The following is an 18,844-nucleotide window of genomic DNA, read 5'->3' as shown; positions in this document are numbered from 1 at the left end:
GAAACAAGATGGTTATGGTTTTGTTATGGGTTATACAACAGTTTGTTCAAACAACAGCCATTACACATTGGAAGGGAATGGGTCGAGAGATAGTAAGTTTTTACCGACAGCTTGAGGCAGCAAAACGTTTTCTTCTTCACAATGGATAAATAAGGTATATTTTTGTATGGATCTCCATATCTTTTCATTTTAAAAATCTTTCATCGCTATTTTATCGATCTCCGCTACTTGCTATATAGTCCAACTTTAGAAGTTACACAGACATAGTTGCCTTATAAATTGAGTTAGAGGTCTATCATCCGCTCGTTTTCTATTAATTTTTGGTTCACTTGCAAAGTTGTTTCATTATGTTTGCAAATAAAAAATCGTTAAATAGATAGCACCTCTTTTGCACAATTTAAAAGAAAAAGACTATTGAACATCTTTTTAGGTCATGCGATTGTAATTGTTATTGTTGCACCTCGCTGACTGAACCATTCTCATTCTTCACAATCACTCACAAAGAACAAGGCATGATCAACAATCACTCATAAAGAACAAGGAATGATCATAAAAAGCAGTTATATCAACCTCTGATACTTCTCTACAAGTACAAGACTTGCCAACAGCAAAAAATGATCTTTGAATGTTCTTTATATATGTCGTTGACCAGCTGTTAAAATTTCACAAGCTGTAAAAACAAACTTTTTCAGGAGAGAGAAAACCCCCCCACTTGTTTCATTCATTCTTTACAAAGATTATACATATGTATACTTCAAAACATAATAAAAGGCTAGGAGGTAATGGCATTATCTGTAGTTGAGGTATAAATCATTGGAATGCCTAAATCATTCCATGAAAAGTCAGAAAAGATGTTTTTGTACTGAGATAATTTTAGCTGTGCACATTATTATTTTCACATCAAAACCGTGGGTTGCTAAAGGACTAATCAGCATACAACTTACCACAGCTTTCATATATTATTTAAAGAATGACTCATCACTTGTCGGATTTAATAACATCAATGAACTTTTAATAATTCAACGGGGTTACAAGTGATGACGACATCAACTGAAATGAAATGGAAAACACAAGACGGTGATGTAGAATGAAATGAAATGATGAGTGATCGCACTGACAAATGAATCTAGATCTGCATGCATGAGTCCCCGAGGGGAGCAGAGTGATGATGATGATGATAGGGCATGAACTGATGAATAACACTAATAATACAGCTACATCCCCCCCCCCCCAAGTTCATGGCCTCTCAAGAGGCTTTCTTCGCCGCTGAGGGGTCACAGTCTCTTTGAGTCCTGGCTTATTGTGTGGCATGAGATGTTGCAAGGCCCTGTGGGTTCTGGAAGGGGCTGCTTCTTGCCCGGTGGGGGTAGTCACTTCTGGCACGACAGGGGTGGTCGGTGCTTCTGACATGGTAGAAGAAGACGATGAGGGATCTGGAATAACGGTTTCAGGAAAGGGTGCGGAAGGGGGGCATGGGGTGCCCTCTTGTGTCACATCGGATGCAACGTGAGTGGCGATGGGGCTGGGGGGGTGGGATATATGGAGAGGGATCTGGTGCCGTCTGTTGAATGGTGGGTGAGGCCTAGGAGGGGCTCGTTCGGTTGCAGTTGTTGCCGGTTTGAAGGCTCTGAGAAAGCGTCTGTTGCGTCTTGTGACGCGTCCAGAGCCATCAATCTTGACAATGTACTGGTTGTGGTCCAGCACTTCCGTCACCAGCCCTGTGCGGTCCCATTTTTTAGGCGCATTCCCAGTTTGGTTTTGCTCGAAGCATCTGTCACCTGGGGACAGGGGTGGGAGAGCTTTAACATGCTCATTCAATGTCTCTGCCGTCCTGGTGTAACGTGTTCGGAGAGCAGCCTCTTTTAATGCCCAGGCCTCTCGCCATAGGGGATTGATGGACGGATTAGAGAACTTTTCCAATCTGTTAGTGAAGGAAAAGACATCACGGATGGGGCATCCGAAGATGATCTGGGCTGGTGACACATTGCAGTCGGGATTGGGAGTATTGCGCAGCTGAAGCATGGCATGGAGTTGGCGGTCGTTGTTCAATGTCCCTGTTGGGCCCACATTACATCGGAGAAGCCTCTTGGCACTCTTCACAGCAACCTCGGCACAGCCATTAGATTGGGGATGGTACGCGGAGGACAGGCGATGCCTCACTCCCCAATGCTGAAGGAATTCACCGGTAGCGCTTGCTGTGAACTCAGGGCCCCTGTCACTGGAGAGCTCCTCAGGGACGCCGAAGGAGGTGAAGAACGATCTGAGACATGCTATCAGGCCTCGGGCCCCTGAGTGAGGGCTTCCTGAGGGTGTAGAAAATATTTCTGACCATCCGGAAAGACGGTCACCAACAATGAGGTTGTGGTGGCCACTGAACTCGAAGAAGTCAGTGAAGATTTTTTCGAAAGGGGTGCATGGCGGGAATGCTGGTTCAGTCGGCAGTGGAGCCTGGGATGGAGCATTCCGATTGCACTCACGACATTTTGTCCTTGTGGATTGGATGTCGTTGGTGATACCCGGCCAGAAGACGATGGCTTGGGCCCGTAGTTCCATTGCTGATACGCCCTGATGTGCTGAATGCAGTCCCTCAAGGATCGACGGTCGAAGGGACGATGGCACCACCACACGGACACCATCTAGGATGTACAGGGAGTCCTTGTATCTCATCAAGGATGAGATTGATGGGTTGTCGTCTACAAATCCCTCCGATATTGCTGTCATCACTTGGGACAGGACAGAGTTCGCTTTTGTCTCCTGTGTCAGCCGAGACCAGGGGATGGAGGTTAGCTCCTCTGCGTTCTGACATATGGATGCAATTAATAAGGATTCAGAGCAGTCCTCGGGTGATGCCTCTGTATATGCGCAGGGATGACAAGAAGTGGTGTCTGCTGCAGAGTTTGTTTTTCCCGGTAAGTGGGCGATGCGAAAATACCAAGGCAGCGTGCGCTGCTTCTGGCGGAAGAGGCGGGAGTTTGAGATCTCATCAAGGGTGCGATCTCTGAAGATCTTTGAGAGCGGCTTATGGTCCGTGATCACGATGAGGTTGGGGCAGCCTTGGGTGAAGTACCGTGTCTGCTCTAGGCCCCAGGCAATCGCTAACGCCTCGCCTTCAATGGGTGGTTAGCGCTGTTCAGCGCCGTTAAGGAAGCGGGTTCCTGCCAGTGTGATCTTCCGGCCATCTTGGCAACAGTCTGGCATACCAGTGGTGCAAGAACAATGCTCCTGGAGGAGGAAATAGACAATTTCTCGTGAAGACCAATCTGGGCGGAGGCAAGTAGGTTTGGAGGTGTCGAATATCTCGACGCCCAGGCGGATTGCATCTACGATGGCTTGCTTGGAATCACTGAAGGCCTGGTCCAACACAGGAGTCCAGAAGAACTTGTACTTTGGGCTCAGAAAGGGTCGAAAGGGAGCTATGACGTCTCGTAGTTGAGCATAGTTAGCCACTTGGTTCACAAGGCCAAACCAGCTACGGATGTCAGTGGTATTCTTTGGGGTGGGGAAGGATTGAATGGCTTCCAAGTATTTTGGGAGGGGCTTTATAGTGTGTTCTGAGACATGGAACCCTGCAAATTCGACATCTCGTCGAGCAAACTGAAATTTGTCTGGATTCAGAACAATACCTGCTCTGCCCACCAGTATCAGAAAGTCGATGGTCCTCCACCAATGCTCCTCCAGATCTTCGTCATAGTGAATAGTATCGTCAACGCACCTCTCCTTTCGCTCGAAATCAGCCAATATCTGGTCAAAGCGGCAATTGTACCCGTCACCTGACGACAGGTAGCCCTGAGGGGCACGGGTATACCGCCACCGGCCTAAAGGTGTAATAAAGGTGGTCAAGTGGCGGTCAGATTCTGTCAATGGAACACTGTGGTACCCATTCCATGCATCTGTAACTGTCTTCCATGTGTTCCCTGGCACACGTCGAGCTAGGAGGAACAAGGCCTCAGCGGCAAAGGTCTTCCGTTTACAGAATTTGTTGAGTGGAGAGAGGTCCACTGTACGCCTCGGGGACCCATCATGTTTCCTGGTAACAACCATGCCATGACACCAAGTCACTGGTTCACCGTAGGGGACCCTCTCAATGACGCCCAGGACCTCATCACGTAGGAGGTCCTCATACACACGCCTTTGCCAGTGCATTGGGACTGGTGCTGCAGTGTTACATGTGCGTGGGGTGGCTGAATCATCTATATGGATCTCAATGGGGGGACCTGTCATGCAGGTAAGGGGACGATGGGAGCAGGTATTAAATGTGGAGTTTGCATACATCTTCAATAACCATTCCCGCATTTTCTCGTTGTTGTCCACGGTGGGAGCGAATGGGAGCTATGGGGGATGATCGGGAATGGATGACCTCTGGGGGCAGCTGCAGGAAGGTGAACCTTCCGTGACCTGCTGATCTGTGCAGCCAGCGTTGAGGGACCTAGCATGGCTGACTTTTTTGCTGTACTGGTTCTGACCACTGGAAATGGGGCTGTCCCAGAAGTCCATGGCACTGTCGCTATCGTAGCCTCCGATTGTTGGGAAGTGTTATCAATGATCCCAAGGTCTATCATAGTGTCATATGACAGGAAGAAGCTTGAGACCGAATCGCTGACGTACACCATTGACTGGCAGGTAACTCTTTGTCCAGATGTGGATTGCCCTGAAAAGTGCCCAGGGAACGCACCAATGATGTTAATTGGGTTTTTGTTGGCGGCCCTGATATCCATGCGGACAGTGTGAAGATCCTTGACTTGACAGCAAAGCCCGCTCTCTGGAAGTCCTGCAGACCCCACAGGTTGGACTGGGCCCCGGTGTCTGCTAGCCCTACCACTGTGGAAGTCTGGATGGGTTTACGCTGATGGATCCCAAGTTCAAACTGTACTGTAGGGTGTTTTGAGAACTGGGCCCGCCGCCACTCGCCCTTGGTGAAGATCTTGTGTTGCAGGGTGACGGCCGACACCTGGGAGATCTGATCACCCATAGAGACCAAAGTGTTCGATCCAGTAGGTTTCTCCCGGGGCTGTGCAGGGCGGCGGCGCTTCCCACGCCAGTAGTCTAGGCATAGTTTGTGGGGCTTCGTGTTCCACACGCCACTCTTCTGTTTGTAGGGGCGGAACTTCTGTTCGCAGTCAGGGCATGGGATGGTCTGTGTCCGCTCATCTGTTGCTGGTGCCTGGGCCATGCTCTTCTTGAAGCTAGACATTGCAGAGAACGTGGGCAGTGGGGTGGCATTGCGGGCCATCTCTCGGCTTTCAACGAAGGCGATGAAATCATTCACCGACTTGGACTGGATGCCATCTGCACTGAGGGCTTCTCGATGAATATCAATGTTGGCAATTCCTGCCAGTAAGACGTCTCGGGAGGCGTCCTCTGTGTAGTCAGCATAGACGGACTTGCTACACTGGCACTGAGTGAAGACTGTGAATGCACAGGTCTCCGCTTTGCCCCTCACCCTTGCAGCAAACGTACGGAAGTTTTCGTCCGGGCTTTGCTTCATCTGCATTAGCTCAGCTCGTAGAACTCCTTTGGCTGTAGGAATGACAGCGAGCTTCCGCATCGCCTCCAGGACTTCGTTGAGACTGCGAGAGGTGATACCGGGGTCTGCTTTGAGCAGTAGGTCACCCAGAGTTTCGCTGGCACATTGGAAGAGTTGGGTTGGGGCGGAAGAGTCGCTGATGGCAGATCCATTCCTGAAGGCTTCCCATCTCCGGCCAAAGGCATTCCACGTTTCTTGGTTGACGCCAATATCAATCCTTGGCCTCTCGAGTTTCGGCCCTCTTGAGGAAGCTGCAGTTTGATTTTGATGGGAGAAAGCATGTATGTTCAGTAATGCAGAGACCACGGCAGGGTCCTCGTCCGGCGTTGTATACATGCTGCCAGGCGCAGGGCAAGAGACAATGACCATTGTGGAGGGTAAGGCATGGTTTGTGGAGTCGGCGACAAGCGTACCTCGGCACTCAGTATTTCGGCGGTGGCGAAACGACGGACGGCGGATATACGTGCAGGAGAATGGCGGATTCAGGTATAAACGGAAAGGCTAACGAAGTTGATTTGATGTTGTCATAAAGAATGACTCATCACTTGTCGGATAACATCAATGAACTTTTAATAATTCAACCGGGTTACAAGTGATGACGACATCAACTGAAATGAAATGGAAAACACAAGACGGTGATGTAGAATGGAATGAAATGATGAGTGATCGCACTGACAAATGAATCTAGATCTGCATGCATGAGTCCCCGAGGGGAGCAGAGTGATGATGATGATGATAGGGCATGAACTGATGAATAACACTAATAATACAGCTACATTATTCAATAGTTATTACACCTTTAAAGGATTGAACATAAAAGATAATATATTACACTGTCAGACAAGAAACAAGAAAGGTTCTAGTAGAGATTGTTTTACCACTTTAATTATTACAGATAATCAAGCTGCACTCTTGACAATTTTTAGTACGTTCCCACTCCTTAAAAAGTAGCCAAATGACTATACATTCTAGTTAATACTGCTCCGAAATGTTATTGGAAATATAGTTAATGTGTATAAAATCATGTGCGTTATAATACTTTGAAAAGTAATTGTAAAGCATGCTGACAAAATGAGTTATTTCTCGGGTTCAAGCCTTTTTTATGGAAATAAATACATCAAGCTTATAGATGAAGTTTTTACAATTTATAAGTATGAAATAATAAAAGAAAAGTTATAGTTAAAGATTAATGGCATCAATAGAAAATCTACAAATTTGTCCCTAATATAATGGTATTTTTTGGCCAACATCTCCTTTTGTGGATTGCGAGAGGTAATTCATCTTGCCAGCATGACTTCACAAGTGTCTCATTTATCCTCTCCAATGGTATTCATCACACACACACACACACACACGCGCGCGCACAAACACACACACACACATTTACACACGCACACACATAAACACACACACAAAAACGCACACACACACACACACACACACACACACATGCTCACAATCAAATATTATTTCAAAATACGTTTACAAATCAATGCTCTTATTAAGGTGGGTCTCAGCTGGAAATAACCTACTGATTTCATGTTCTGTAAATGTTGGTACCGTCGGACCTGTGTAAGCCAGCCACGCATTGTCGAGGAAAAAAGAGGCCATATAAGACGGGTGGTTGTCATACACAGGACTGATCAAAATGAAGAAAACAAACCGTTTACTTCTGAAGTTGCAACTGGGGGTGGTCGCAGGCTTTGGACTACCCTAGGGCTGATAAAAATTTGTTGTTGTGGTTATTTTATTCTTTCGAAAGGGGAGGAGATGATAGAAAGGTTTTTGTGGGACCTTTTGTTTTTAGTTTTAATTTTTAAATTTTGGTTTCGGGAAAGGTCAAAACAAAACGAAATGTGTCTGACGAGGAAGGCCAAGTGTCATAGTACAACAAACCAATCAAAATGAAGCAAGCAAAGCGTTTACTTCTGACGTCCCAACTGGATATGGTCGCAGGCTTAAGACTGCCCTAGGGCTGATTAAAATTTGTTTTTGTTTTATTTCTATCGAAAGGGGGAGAGGATAGGATAGTTTTTGTGGGACTTTTTGTTGTTAGTAGATATTTTTTTTCTTTTAATTATAGTTTCAGGAAAGATCAAAACAAAACAAAATGTGTCAGATGAGGAAGGCCAAGTGTCAAGAGTAAGACTTAATGAGTCGCCACTACTCTGCGCGAGTTTGTGTTGACTTCTGTTGTTATGGATTGGGTTTACGGAGTGAGTTGGGGGCGGGCCTTATAGGTTATGACGGATCATACGCTTCCCTTACCAGCAGCTGAAAATTTGTTGTTAGGCTACCCATTGGTCAATTTGAGTAAAGATTGGGAGCGACCAAAGCAACATGACCGTTTCATCCACTGGAGGGACTGACAACAACGACAGGTGAATAAATTATGACAGCTTTTCCACAGTGTCAGGGTAAAATGCATAATTTTTTACAAAGCTTGGATATCTTAGGCAGGTAAATTTGGCCATGGATTGATAAAATAGCTGGTGGCCGTGGCCACATTAGACATGAGAAAAGGCAAGGGGGGAAATAGAAAGTGGCCGTTTGTAAAGATGGCCTTATTATACAAGTGGGCGTCATGAAAGAACTATTTTGTAGTGCAAGGGCAGTAGTTCTTAATGGCTTGTGGTTGCGTGGTTTGGGCATGTCTTACCAGTTGCCACAGAAGATGAGCTTATAGTTATACTGAGTGTCCCCTTGTGAGGAATAGCGGAGCGCTTGTATGTCGACCAATTTTGTGTTCCCAGTGTTTGTTCTTAGTTGAATGGTCGAGTTTTAAACTCTTATACTGTTGAATATTTGCTGAGGAAAGTATGGTCAAGGTATTTGACTTCATATTGTCGAGGTCTTTGACACACCAGTCTGAAGACATTACAATAGTCGGAAGGTATGTGTATTAGAGGGTTTCTAAAGTCAATTCATGATTTCCTCCCAGCAATCGGGGATATGTTTCATTTTTATTTTTTTGGGGGGTTTATTTCTATTCTAGCCATCAAAGCTTTTCTGGCTGTGCATCCCACTTCACTCATCATGGAGTCAATGGACCAAGATGAAGGAAACTCTGGAGATGAAATGTTTATGGAAGTCTGTGATGATGGAGATGTTGAAAGTGAACCAGCAGGAGAGCAGATTGTGGAAGGAGCAAGTGGATCTCAGAGTATAGGACACGAGACTGAACTGGGGGACAGACGAGAAAGCGAACAAGAGTACACCATGCCAGTGTTTGAAAATGGTCGATTTAGAAACCCCTGGAAATCTTTGACTCGCACGAAAATAACGAATTTGTTCAGATTCATATTTTGCTCAAGAGATGAGGGCCGAGTTCCTAAAAAAGCTGTAAGTATTAACACAGCTTCTGTCTTGAAATGTGTGTTCAGAGGTTTTAAAACACAGTATAGTCACATGTTTTTTTTCTTTAATTTAAGTTGTGTTCATATGAAGTTCATTAGTGTTGAATGTACTTTCCAACTTTAAAAAAATTTGTTTTTTTGTGAAAACAGTCAAGTGTATCCATGTTTTCCATAATGACAAGAAAGTTGAAATGATGCCTGCAGTGATTATATTGACATTCAGCTATCAATTTGATATAGACAGTTGAGGCCATGTTTAAACTATTGATTTAAGCTATTTTGAAACCCCTGTAGGCTTAATATACATCTAACTGAATGTGAGGAGGAGATTACAGACCAGCGAAGGCCAAAGTTTATCCTCAATAACATGTTTGATGTTTTCTTTTTCTTGACTTTTTTAATTTAATTGATTTATTTGCTGAGGCATGGGTCTTGCATACTGTGCATGAAGGAAGGGAGAGAGAGAGAGAGAGAGAGAGGGAGGGAGAGAGAGAGAGAGGGAGGGAGGGAGGGAGGGAGGGAGGGAGGGAGAGAGAGAGAGAGAGAGTCACCTTCAATGAAATGGTACCTTGGACCATGGTGCTTTTGTTGTTCTGAATTTTACTTTCTCATGTGATCTTTGAATATTATGTCTTACTGATAAGCACAATGAATACAGGGTTTATTTTTCAAATGTGATTACCAACAATTTAACAAAAAATCAACATTTTGGCTTAAAATATGAGCAAATGTCATGAACTTTTCCCTCATGTCATTTTTTGTTGATACTCACTGTTTCCTGTCAGCTCAAATATTTTGAAAATATCTGCTGATGTGTTTTTATCACCTGTTTCTTTTTAGTGTGATATGTGACGAAAAGACTTTTTCATAACTGAAGCAACTAATTTCGTTAACTTATAGCCTATTGCTACGAGAACTTGATGTTAAGAATTTTCTGTAATTAAAGGAACTAATCTCTTTCTATTATTACAGGAACTGAAGTAAATAATTTGTTGTAGTTGGGGGAACTAATTTCTTTGTATTATTACAGGAACTGGACAGGACCCTTCCTGTCCTTCAGCCTGATTTGACAGAGTTCTCTGAAGCTCCTGTCTCTGGAATTCGGCATATGTGGATCGGCCATGCATCATCTCTTGTTCAGTTTGATGGTGTAACATTTCTCACAGACCCTATATTCAGTGAAAGGTGCTCCCCTGTCCAATTCGTGGGCATAAAGCGGTATCGACCAACACCTTGCTCTGTGGAAGAGCTTCCTCTGGTGGATTTTGTACTTATCAGTCACTCACATTACGACCACTTGGACCATAATACTGTTGTTGCCTTAAATCAAAGGTATAGTGTTTTTGAAATGGTAACACTAGCATAAATGATTGCGGTAGTCCATTTTTTCACGTGTTAAAATGTCACATATTGAAAGATGAGGATACACTGGCCCATATTGGTAATAATTTCTTTCCTGTTACTGCAAATTTTCAGAATCATTTCAGTCAATCGTTTTCTTTGCAGACAGAGTCTTATAATAGAAATGATATTTCATAATTGGAACATTCTTGTGGGCAGGACTTTACGGCAGCATGGTCCCAACTCTAGAGGGAAAAGTTGTCCAATATTTCTTTTTTTTACATACATTAGTAAACATTTGTGTATGCATTTGGAAAGTCAAAGGTTATCATTTTTTAATATTTATAGAAAAGGTTGAAATAATAAGATCTTTCTTTGAAAAGTACGAACAAAATACCAGAGGGGGGATATTTTAATATTTCATTTTCCTCTGACATGGATATTTAAACTTGTGTTAGTCTTTCTCTGAGGATTATTTATGAAAAGAGCACTTTGAAATCAAACTGAAATCTGTTTGTTTCCTTTTCTTTGGCAGATTTGGTATAAGCCTCCGATGGTATGTTCCAAGTGGACTAAAAAAATGGATGAATGAACGCGGTTGTGACAATGTGGTGGAGATGACTTGGTGGCAGGAGAATGTGTTCAACGAAAACCTCAATGTGAAAGTAGCGTGCACTCCGTCTCAGCATTGGAGCAGAAGAACAGGAAGTGATGAAAATAAGGTACTCCGAGGTGGTGTGATTTTGAATATTGCCTTTTCACAAGTATTGAGAGTAGAAATGACCTTTTTTTTTCAATTTTTTTGTTTCCCTGTGATTTTTAACATTTATAAATTTCAATGTGACATGTTGCCTGTTCTCTTCTATTCGTCTTAAATTTTCATCATACTTGAGTAACCTGACTTGCACCAAGGTTACTGATTCGAAACACTTGTTAACCCTCATCCTGCGGGAGCCGGGTTTATGTAGCCCGATAAGCCTATTTCGGCACCTCGCCTGCGTTCTGGTCCCGAGTCAGTGTAGCTCCTGGCTCAGCGCACGCGCATCCTCTTACGTGTCATTCGGGTCCCGAGTCGGATCCCCATTCACGCAGGTCAAGTGTGTGTGCGTCAGTCTGCTTGAGTTTGTGTGCGTTTGTGGCCTTCTTTTAGAACCACCTGCGTTGGTTCGTAATCGAGGCATACGTCTCATTCAAAACATGCCAAGTTGATAGCTCTAGATGTTCGTCCAATGAAATTATAGAAGAAATTGACCCACTTAGACATGAGGAGCTCGAAAGGATAGTCAGGAAACAAGACTTCCATTTTTCTATACAAAATATTTCAAATGAGCTTGATTTTGTATGAAATGATACTACCTGATAAAAGATGAGCTTGTTTAATAGTTTTGAATACCCTTGTGCAGGTACAAAGAACAATTTGAGTGTAAAACATTCGGAAATTGACCTAAATTATCCCTTTTCGAACCTCAGGTCATTCATAACAACAAGAGCGTCCAGAAAGGTTATTCAAATGGGCGTAACTACTCGTAATGTCTTATCAGTTTGTGAGAGGGGGTTATTCATGTGTTTGTAACACTTTATAAATAGAATGCTATGAAGGATAGAGCGTTATTTCATCATCAGTTAACACACTCCCGCGGTATTCATGGCGAAAACACGCGTTTCCCGGCGCGCGCGCTGTTCACCAACAGTACACACCGAGTGACCCCGGCGGCCTGCCCGGCGAGTCCGACGTAATCGGTTGCTGATAAGATACGCATCTGGGCACAGACGCAGGATAAGAGTTAAGATTGTTACGAAATCTTCCAGAGTACAGAGAGCTGTTATGGTAATTTCCACTATTAATGAATACTATTCTTCTTCAAAATAGTACGTAAATAGTCACTGGCACTCTGACCACTCACTCAAATTCAGAACAGACTCATCACTTGTGCAGTTTTACCATGTCATTGTTGTTTTAATGAGCTAATTTTTTTCTCCAAATATACATTCTTCAACTTGATTTAAGTTTGAGACCCTGCTACCTGCAGACCATTGTTGGGAGAGGAGTGCGAAACTTAGCCTCAGAGACATGTTTTTGTTCCTCCTCAGGTGCTATGGTGCAGCTGGTGTGTTGTTGGGCCCAAACACAACTTCCATTTCTGTGGAGACACTGGATACTGTGAAGGGCATACTCAGATTGGAAAGAGATATGGTCCATTTACTTTGTCTACAATACCTATAGGAGCTTACAGCCCTAGGTATATCTATTTTTCTTTTTTTTTTCTGAGAAAATAATGATAGTTTACTATTTTTAATGTTTTTGTAATGTCTTGTGTTGAGATTGCCATTACTTGATCAAAACATTTTGGCAGAAACTGTTTTGAATTACTGAAGGCAAAGTCTTTATAAAGTACTGATGTCTGAAGGAGGGCTTGTCATTTTACCAGCTTGGTTCAATATAAGTAATCAATAAAACAAAGTTTTAGAATATACTTTGATATTTTTATAAGACGGCATCATGAATGTAGGACATCTAAGGTGACATGGTTCTTTGTCTGCCTCAAGCTAGTGTCCAATATAAAAAGGTTTAAAAGGTTTATATATATATATATATATATATATATATATATATATATATATATATATATATATATATATAGATGAGGCAGCGTGGTGAAATCAGGCGCTCATCAAAATAACGAAATCAGAGAAACAGTCATTTTTCCGCCAGTTAGGAAATTTTAATCAAATTTTTATTTTTTGGTTTAAACTCTTTTATGTCCATATAAAAACACATTTCCAACTGAATTTTACTGAAAAACATTGATTAAAAACTTGAAATGTGTCATTTTTCAGTTTTCAAAGACTCTTTAGCTATTGAAGTTACCAAACTTTGGCGACCATTTTCTCGCTAATTTCAACACTGAAAAATGGCAACCTCACCTCCTTCTATCGCAAATATCTTGAGTTCTATTCAAGATAACTGGACTTTTATTTCATTCAAAGCAAGGCAAATAAATCAGCTTTGAAATGATACCAATAACTCCACATGCCAAAAAATTGACTGGCGCCTGATTCCACCGCGTCGTGACACACACATATATATATATATACATGTATACAGTACAACACAGATAGCTCGAATTCTTCGGGACCGGTCTCGGTAGTTCGAGGGATCTGTAGTTAAAGGGGTACTTGAACAGTGTCATGGCATCGGCTGTGTCAGAGAATCAAGGAAAGCAACAATGTTTGCTACTTTAGGGGCAAAACAATAGGTCATATGATGCACATCCTTTCCTCTCGCCCTCTCCACACCAGCCTAGCTAGATAATAATGGGGTGCGTGTGTCAAGCAGCGTGCTAAAAGCAACAAAGCTAGTTGCTTCTGTGGTGAGGGGAAGGTGGTATTATACTGACCGTGCCTTTTTCTGTTCTTTAATATCATTTTTATAATTATAATTTTTTCTCAAGTGCACCTTGTTGTTGTTTTCAAATCCCTCTAGCTGCTAGCATTTCGCTCTTGGTAGCGCAATGCCTCCCTCATGTTACTAAATGTCCTTGTCATCTGGTCAACGCCAGAGTAGAGTAGGCTTTGTAAGTCTGTAGGTGTGTGTAGGAGCCTGCGTCGAAGAACTGCCAGGTTTGGGCAGTGAAGGAGATGTTCAACGGTCTCCTCAGGGTAGTCACAGTGTCTGCAATGGGGTTCCCACATGGGGTTAATTCTGTTTATGTGCTTGTTGGTGTGTAAGTGTCCTGTGCAGGCTCTGAAGATCAATGTCTGATCGGCTCTACATAAAAAATTTGAAGGGTCTTTGGGGTTGGGTTTGTTCATGTACCCGAAGAGAGATCTTCCTGTTTCTGCGTTGGCCCATCTGTTTAGCCACTCATCTCTGCTTTTGGCTTTGATGATCCCTCTGCAGGTCTGTAAAGAGGCAGCTGTGTCTGTCTGGGGCTGGCTAGCTCCAGTCTTTGATAGCTGGTCCTCAGTCTCATTCCCTGGTACTGCAGAATGGCCAGGCAATGTGACCCGGACGCCATAGGAAGTGCCCATTTGTTTTACAAGGCTGAAAATGTTCCTGTCACCTCTGTAGTCTCCTCCTGCCTCGAAGACTGGAAGTACTGACATTGAGTCAGAGAAGACAACAACATTCCCTGTGCCTTCAAAAAAGTCTTGGGTGATCTGCTCCGGGGTCTTTACTATGGCAACTCTCTCTGCGTCATAGCTGGAGCTGTATGTTCCACATGGGCCAAATAGTTGGGTCTGCTTCTTCTCTCCAAGGTTGTTTCGATATTTGATGATAGATCCGTATCCAGCATTCTGTGTAGCTTTTGTTGCTGACCCATCTGTGAATGCATGAATTGGAGTTTCAGCATATGAGTCCTCTGTCTCCAGGGCACTAGCTCTGAGGATTTCTTCTGGTGTGGTCTTGTCACAAGAAGGGTCTAGAAGTCTCGTCCTTATTGCACCTTAAAGGACATTGAGTTTAGACCTCTACGGCGGTGCAATTAGTTCAACTATTCCATGTTTGTGTTTGAGGTTCGGGTAATTTTCTTACAAAGATGAAGAGAGAAAAATCGGGGACCGCAGGCACAGTTTGACGGATGTGTGATTTCGAGTCTTCTGAGTTTTACCTATCCGTGTTCTACTGTACCCTTTTTTGTTTTTTTAAAATATGTTTTAGTGAATATTTTCAGTAAGCTGGTCATATTTGTTAGGGTGAATGAGTTTCATGAGTCATTGCTACATTACGGGTAATAACCATGTTGAAGATATCTGTTCTTTCAATGGATTTTTAAAGATTCATCTTTTTTTTATATGTAAGAAACATTATTGTTAGCAGGGTAGAAGTTTTCTTTCTCTCGAGTATCGCTTGGGGGGTTTGATACAGACATATATTTTTTCATGTATTTTTATGTGTATTCAATGCATTTCAGACATTTGATGTCCAATATGCACATAGATCCAGCAAATGCAGTCAACGTTCATCATGACATTAAGTCACAAGCATCAATAGGAATCCACTGGGGGACTTTTGCACTTACCAATGAGGTAAGTCTTTTTTTCGTTGTTTTTTAAAGTAAACTTACAGAAAGCCCTATTGTATTCTTCATAGTACTTGTGTTTTTATTCATAAGACAATATCTTAGGGGTGGATTTTAACAAGCTTTCCATTTTGCTTTAGATTTGGGATGCATAGAACCATATGGTGATCTACCTTTGTTTATCTTATTTAATTGAGTATTCAGATTATGTTTGAGAGCTGGTTGAAAATGGGAGGGGTGGAGGAGTTTGTATCAGATATGTTTAATTTGGAACCAAGTCGTAGATTTTATTATTAAATATACTCTACGTAACCGTAAGTAGGAAGCATGACTCGTGATCTTTGGTAATGTCATAGAAATGTTAGCAGATGATACCTCTATGGTGTGACTATAAGCTTTGCTTAATTTCTCCTATGATGTTTACACTTGACATCTCATTGACAGCTCCATGCAGTGATTAAAAAGACCCCCCCCAAAAAACATGGTCTTTTTCTCTAACAATCCTTGTAAATTTGCTAATTTGAGAAAATTGTTTTGCTTCTTTTGATATTGTTTTTTTTTTTTTTATGGTTTTCTCTTTACTAGGAAAAAATGGCTTCTGGCTACATATTTTAGATCTCATTTGTTATATTTTACTTCATCCGTTGTAGGCCTACATGTGTGGTATTTTTTGAAAACACGAATGAATTAAGATGATTTTGGTTTCTCAAGTGTTAACATTGTACAATGGTTTTAGGACAATAATGCTGTATAATTTTACTTTCGATCTTTCCGGTAACCGTTACTTTGTTTGTCTTTTAAAAATGTATATTTTAGTGGCCATGAGGGCTTATATTATGTTTTAGAGCATAGATGTCTTTGTAGTTTGTTACCTGAGTGAGTGTTGGAAACAGTCAGGATGATATTAGGGATGAAGGGTTGCTTTTTTGTTAAAAATCTTATTTTAGAAAAGTTTAGTGAGAAACGTCATAGAACAGAAGCTGTCAACTAGGATGATGAAAATAATTATCTTTTGTACTTTTTTTTGTAGATTCATTTTTTGAAGGTTTATCTTTAATCTTCTTTTGCGCTCGTTGTTTCTACTTATTATTTAATTCAAATGCTCTCTTTTCATATAATGTTTCAATTCTACACTCTTTTAACAGCCTTATTTGGAGCCAAAGGAGTTACTGGGAACAGAGGTGCAAAACCGCAACATGAAACCTTCGTCTTTCTTCACAGTCAAACATGGAGAAATCCTCCTGGTTGGATCAGATCACTTTGATGATGTGGATTAATGAGACTGAAGTCGGTGCTCTCATTTTTCTTGCCTTATGAGTGGAGTATTCTGTGATATCTTTGTTAAATGCCGCTCAAATGGCATAAAAGATAAATAAAACAACATTTTGTATTTGAAGTCAAGCAGTGTTCTTACAGGAATACAACCATATTCGACGGTTGTGACTTTTTGCTAGTAGGTATCATACAGAACTGCAGTGTGGATGGCTGTTCTCAATGTAGCATTTTTTTACATTGGTTGTTTTCGGGTGGTTTTAATTGGCTTTCCAGCCGGTACTGTAACGTCATCGTATTAGAGATGGGCTATGTAATCAGAGATTTTGTGCTTTAGAAAAGTATACTGAGAGGTCTTTATCCCATGCTTATTTTGTATATCTAAGTGCGTATTTGAAAATTATAGGGACTATGTTATGCTTCAAGAGTATATTTTATATGTATGTAAAAACTGGTGATAATATCTTTACAATTGTTAATCAAAGTCTTAATTTGTACATTTATTTTATCTTTCTCAGATGTTGAAATTTAAAAAAATATTTATTTCTATTATCCCTAGCTTTGTGTCACAAGGCGGAGTTGAACTGTGCCCAATCCTCCTCCTTTCACAACCAGGTTTTGGTCTGGCTATTTCAGGGGTCTTTCTAAATGAGGATGGTTTAAATTCCTTTGTGTTTTCACAGACATGCATCTTGGTTTTGAACACTAATTTTGTACATTTTTTTCTCGAAATTTTGACAATTATAGACAAAGTTGTCATCACCTGATCGGAGGTAATATACAGCATCCAATCTGCTCTCTTGTACTCTAATTAAATCTTTGGGACCCAAGAAGTTAACCTTGTTACTCTGGGTTTTTTTATAACCTTAACTTAAAGAATTTTGCTCTCAAAGGGCGAGTAAGTTTGGTAATACCGACAACTATAATGAAGTTCTCCATGTATTGTTGAGTGAAATTACAAGCCCATGAGTAAATGAAGTGAAAACTGCTAAAATTAGAGAGGAAAGTACTCTACCTCATGATTTTTTAAATAAAACTATTTAAGAAAGGTGTGCAGTTTTTTGTAGTCAAAGTTGATCAAAATGATTGTTTATACAAAATTTCAGAATGTCAGAATGGGCCTTTAGGTTGTACTGGAATAACACGTTGACAATAATGCATTTTCTGTTAATGAATTATCTGCCAGGGACAAAAGAAATAACTGTGTGTTGATTTTAACGTTTTAACTTAAGATTTTCAGGTTTTCTTAATGGGCAGTTTGCAATCTATCATTTTTTCATGATGTGTGTTCGCCAAAGGATGTTTGAAGCAGAACTGGCTGTCAGGGTAATGCTGTTTCACAGTGCATTATTAGTGTTGACAAAGAGGATATTTACTTGAAAGAATGTTGTTTTCTGTCCTAGATATGCACATGTTTGTCATAATAACAAAGATTTTTTTTAGATTGTGGAATTCCTTTCTTGTTTGTATATCTTGCTCTCTGGGTTTGATGAACAGATATGAATTTCTAAATACAACCATGATGCAAATTGGTTTTCCTAATAGTGTGGGTTGAACTTACCAATATACAAACCTAGCAACACATTTATGTATAACTGTGGTATTCTTTTTTATCAATTTATTTGCTGATTGAAAAGTTGTTGTCATACAACGTGGCTGTGAAATGTACTGGTCTTGCTGGTTGTATTTTCCGCTCTTACTGTAGGCCTACATGTACTAGGCTGAGCAATGTTTCGTAACGCTAAATATTTATGCAAAAATTAGCTTACACCTTATCCATATTTTAAGTTTGCTAATCTTATGTTTTTCAGGGAGTAGTGAGAGGTCCTCTGTTTGTGACACAGAAAATGTAGACAGAGTGATTTACTTGCTGTGAATGTGGTGTAAAAAATTAACAGCACCACTCTGTCTAAATGACAGTCTACCAAAAATGTTTTAATTCAGTAAAAATGTAGCCTACTATGTTTGAGAAATTATACAAAGGCACATGGCAAGAAGAACCCTCTTTTAAAGTTTAAGGAAAAGCTTAAAAAATAGAGGAGACTTTTTCTGAACCCTCTGAATGTTTTCACTCCTGTTGTCCTGTGTAGATTTAAAAAATAAAAGTCTTAAAAGAGTTTCAACTCTTTTATATAGATTTAAGTTAATCCTTTTTCTGTCTCATTTCTGATGTCTGTTGGCTCAAACTTTCATGGAGGGAAATCAGATAGCCTTGACTTTATTTTCTTCATTGACTTTACAGCTGGGTTATTCCCTTGTGCTACAAGAAGCACCATTTTCCTAAAAAGAGCTCGAAGATGTGAATTTGCTTTGATGTTAAAAATCTT

General features: G+C 41.3%; 2 protein-coding genes across 2 annotated transcripts; one reads left to right on the top strand and one right to left on the bottom strand.

Annotated features, from left to right (window-relative positions):
• The first annotated feature begins 8 nt into the window (after positions 1-8).
• On the top strand, positions 9-17,345 carry LOC101864072 (N-acyl-phosphatidylethanolamine-hydrolyzing phospholipase D). The gene is made up of 7 exons (XM_005101260.3): positions 9-154; positions 8,520-8,866; positions 9,911-10,212; positions 10,757-10,943; positions 12,313-12,461; positions 15,138-15,252; positions 16,391-17,345. Exons 2-7 carry the CDS (start codon positions 8,561-8,563, stop codon positions 16,520-16,522), a joined length of 1,191 nt encoding a protein of 396 aa, XP_005101317.1. The 5' UTR covers positions 9-154; positions 8,520-8,560; the 3' UTR covers positions 16,523-17,345.
• Positions 1,237-2,721, bottom strand: LOC106012147. Its single transcript, XM_013084161.1, has one exon. The coding sequence runs from the start codon at positions 2,719-2,721 to the stop codon at positions 1,237-1,239; it is 1,485 nt and encodes a 494-aa protein (XP_012939615.1).
• Positions 17,346-18,844: the final 1,499 nt, after the last annotated feature.

This window comes from Aplysia californica, unplaced genomic scaffold (assembly GCF_000002075.1).
Source record: "Aplysia californica isolate F4 #8 unplaced genomic scaffold, AplCal3.0 scaffold00276, whole genome shotgun sequence".
Classification (NCBI taxonomy): domain Eukaryota; kingdom Metazoa; phylum Mollusca; class Gastropoda; order Aplysiida; family Aplysiidae; genus Aplysia; species Aplysia californica.
The sequence above is the reverse complement of the archived record's forward strand: the minus strand, read 5'-3'. Positions and strand labels throughout refer to the sequence as shown.

What these genes read in the sequence shown, in the direction of transcription:
- LOC106012147 (XM_013084161.1), bottom strand. Translation starts at nt 2,721, where the DNA reads ATGACAGCAATATCGGAGGGATTTGTAGACGACAACCCATCAATCTCA.
- LOC101864072 (XM_005101260.3), top strand. Translation starts at nt 8,561, where the DNA reads ATGGAGTCAATGGACCAAGATGAAGGAAACTCTGGAGATGAAATGTTT. An exon ending in GCCGAGTTCCTAAAAAAGCT is followed by an intron (nt 8,867 to 9,910) that starts GTAAGTATTAAC and finishes GTATTATTACAG; the next exon opens with GAACTGGACAGGACCCTTCC. An exon ending in CTTTTGCACTTACCAATGAG is followed by an intron (nt 15,253 to 16,390) that starts GTAAGTCTTTTT and finishes CTCTTTTAACAG; the next exon opens with CCTTATTTGGAGCCAAAGGA.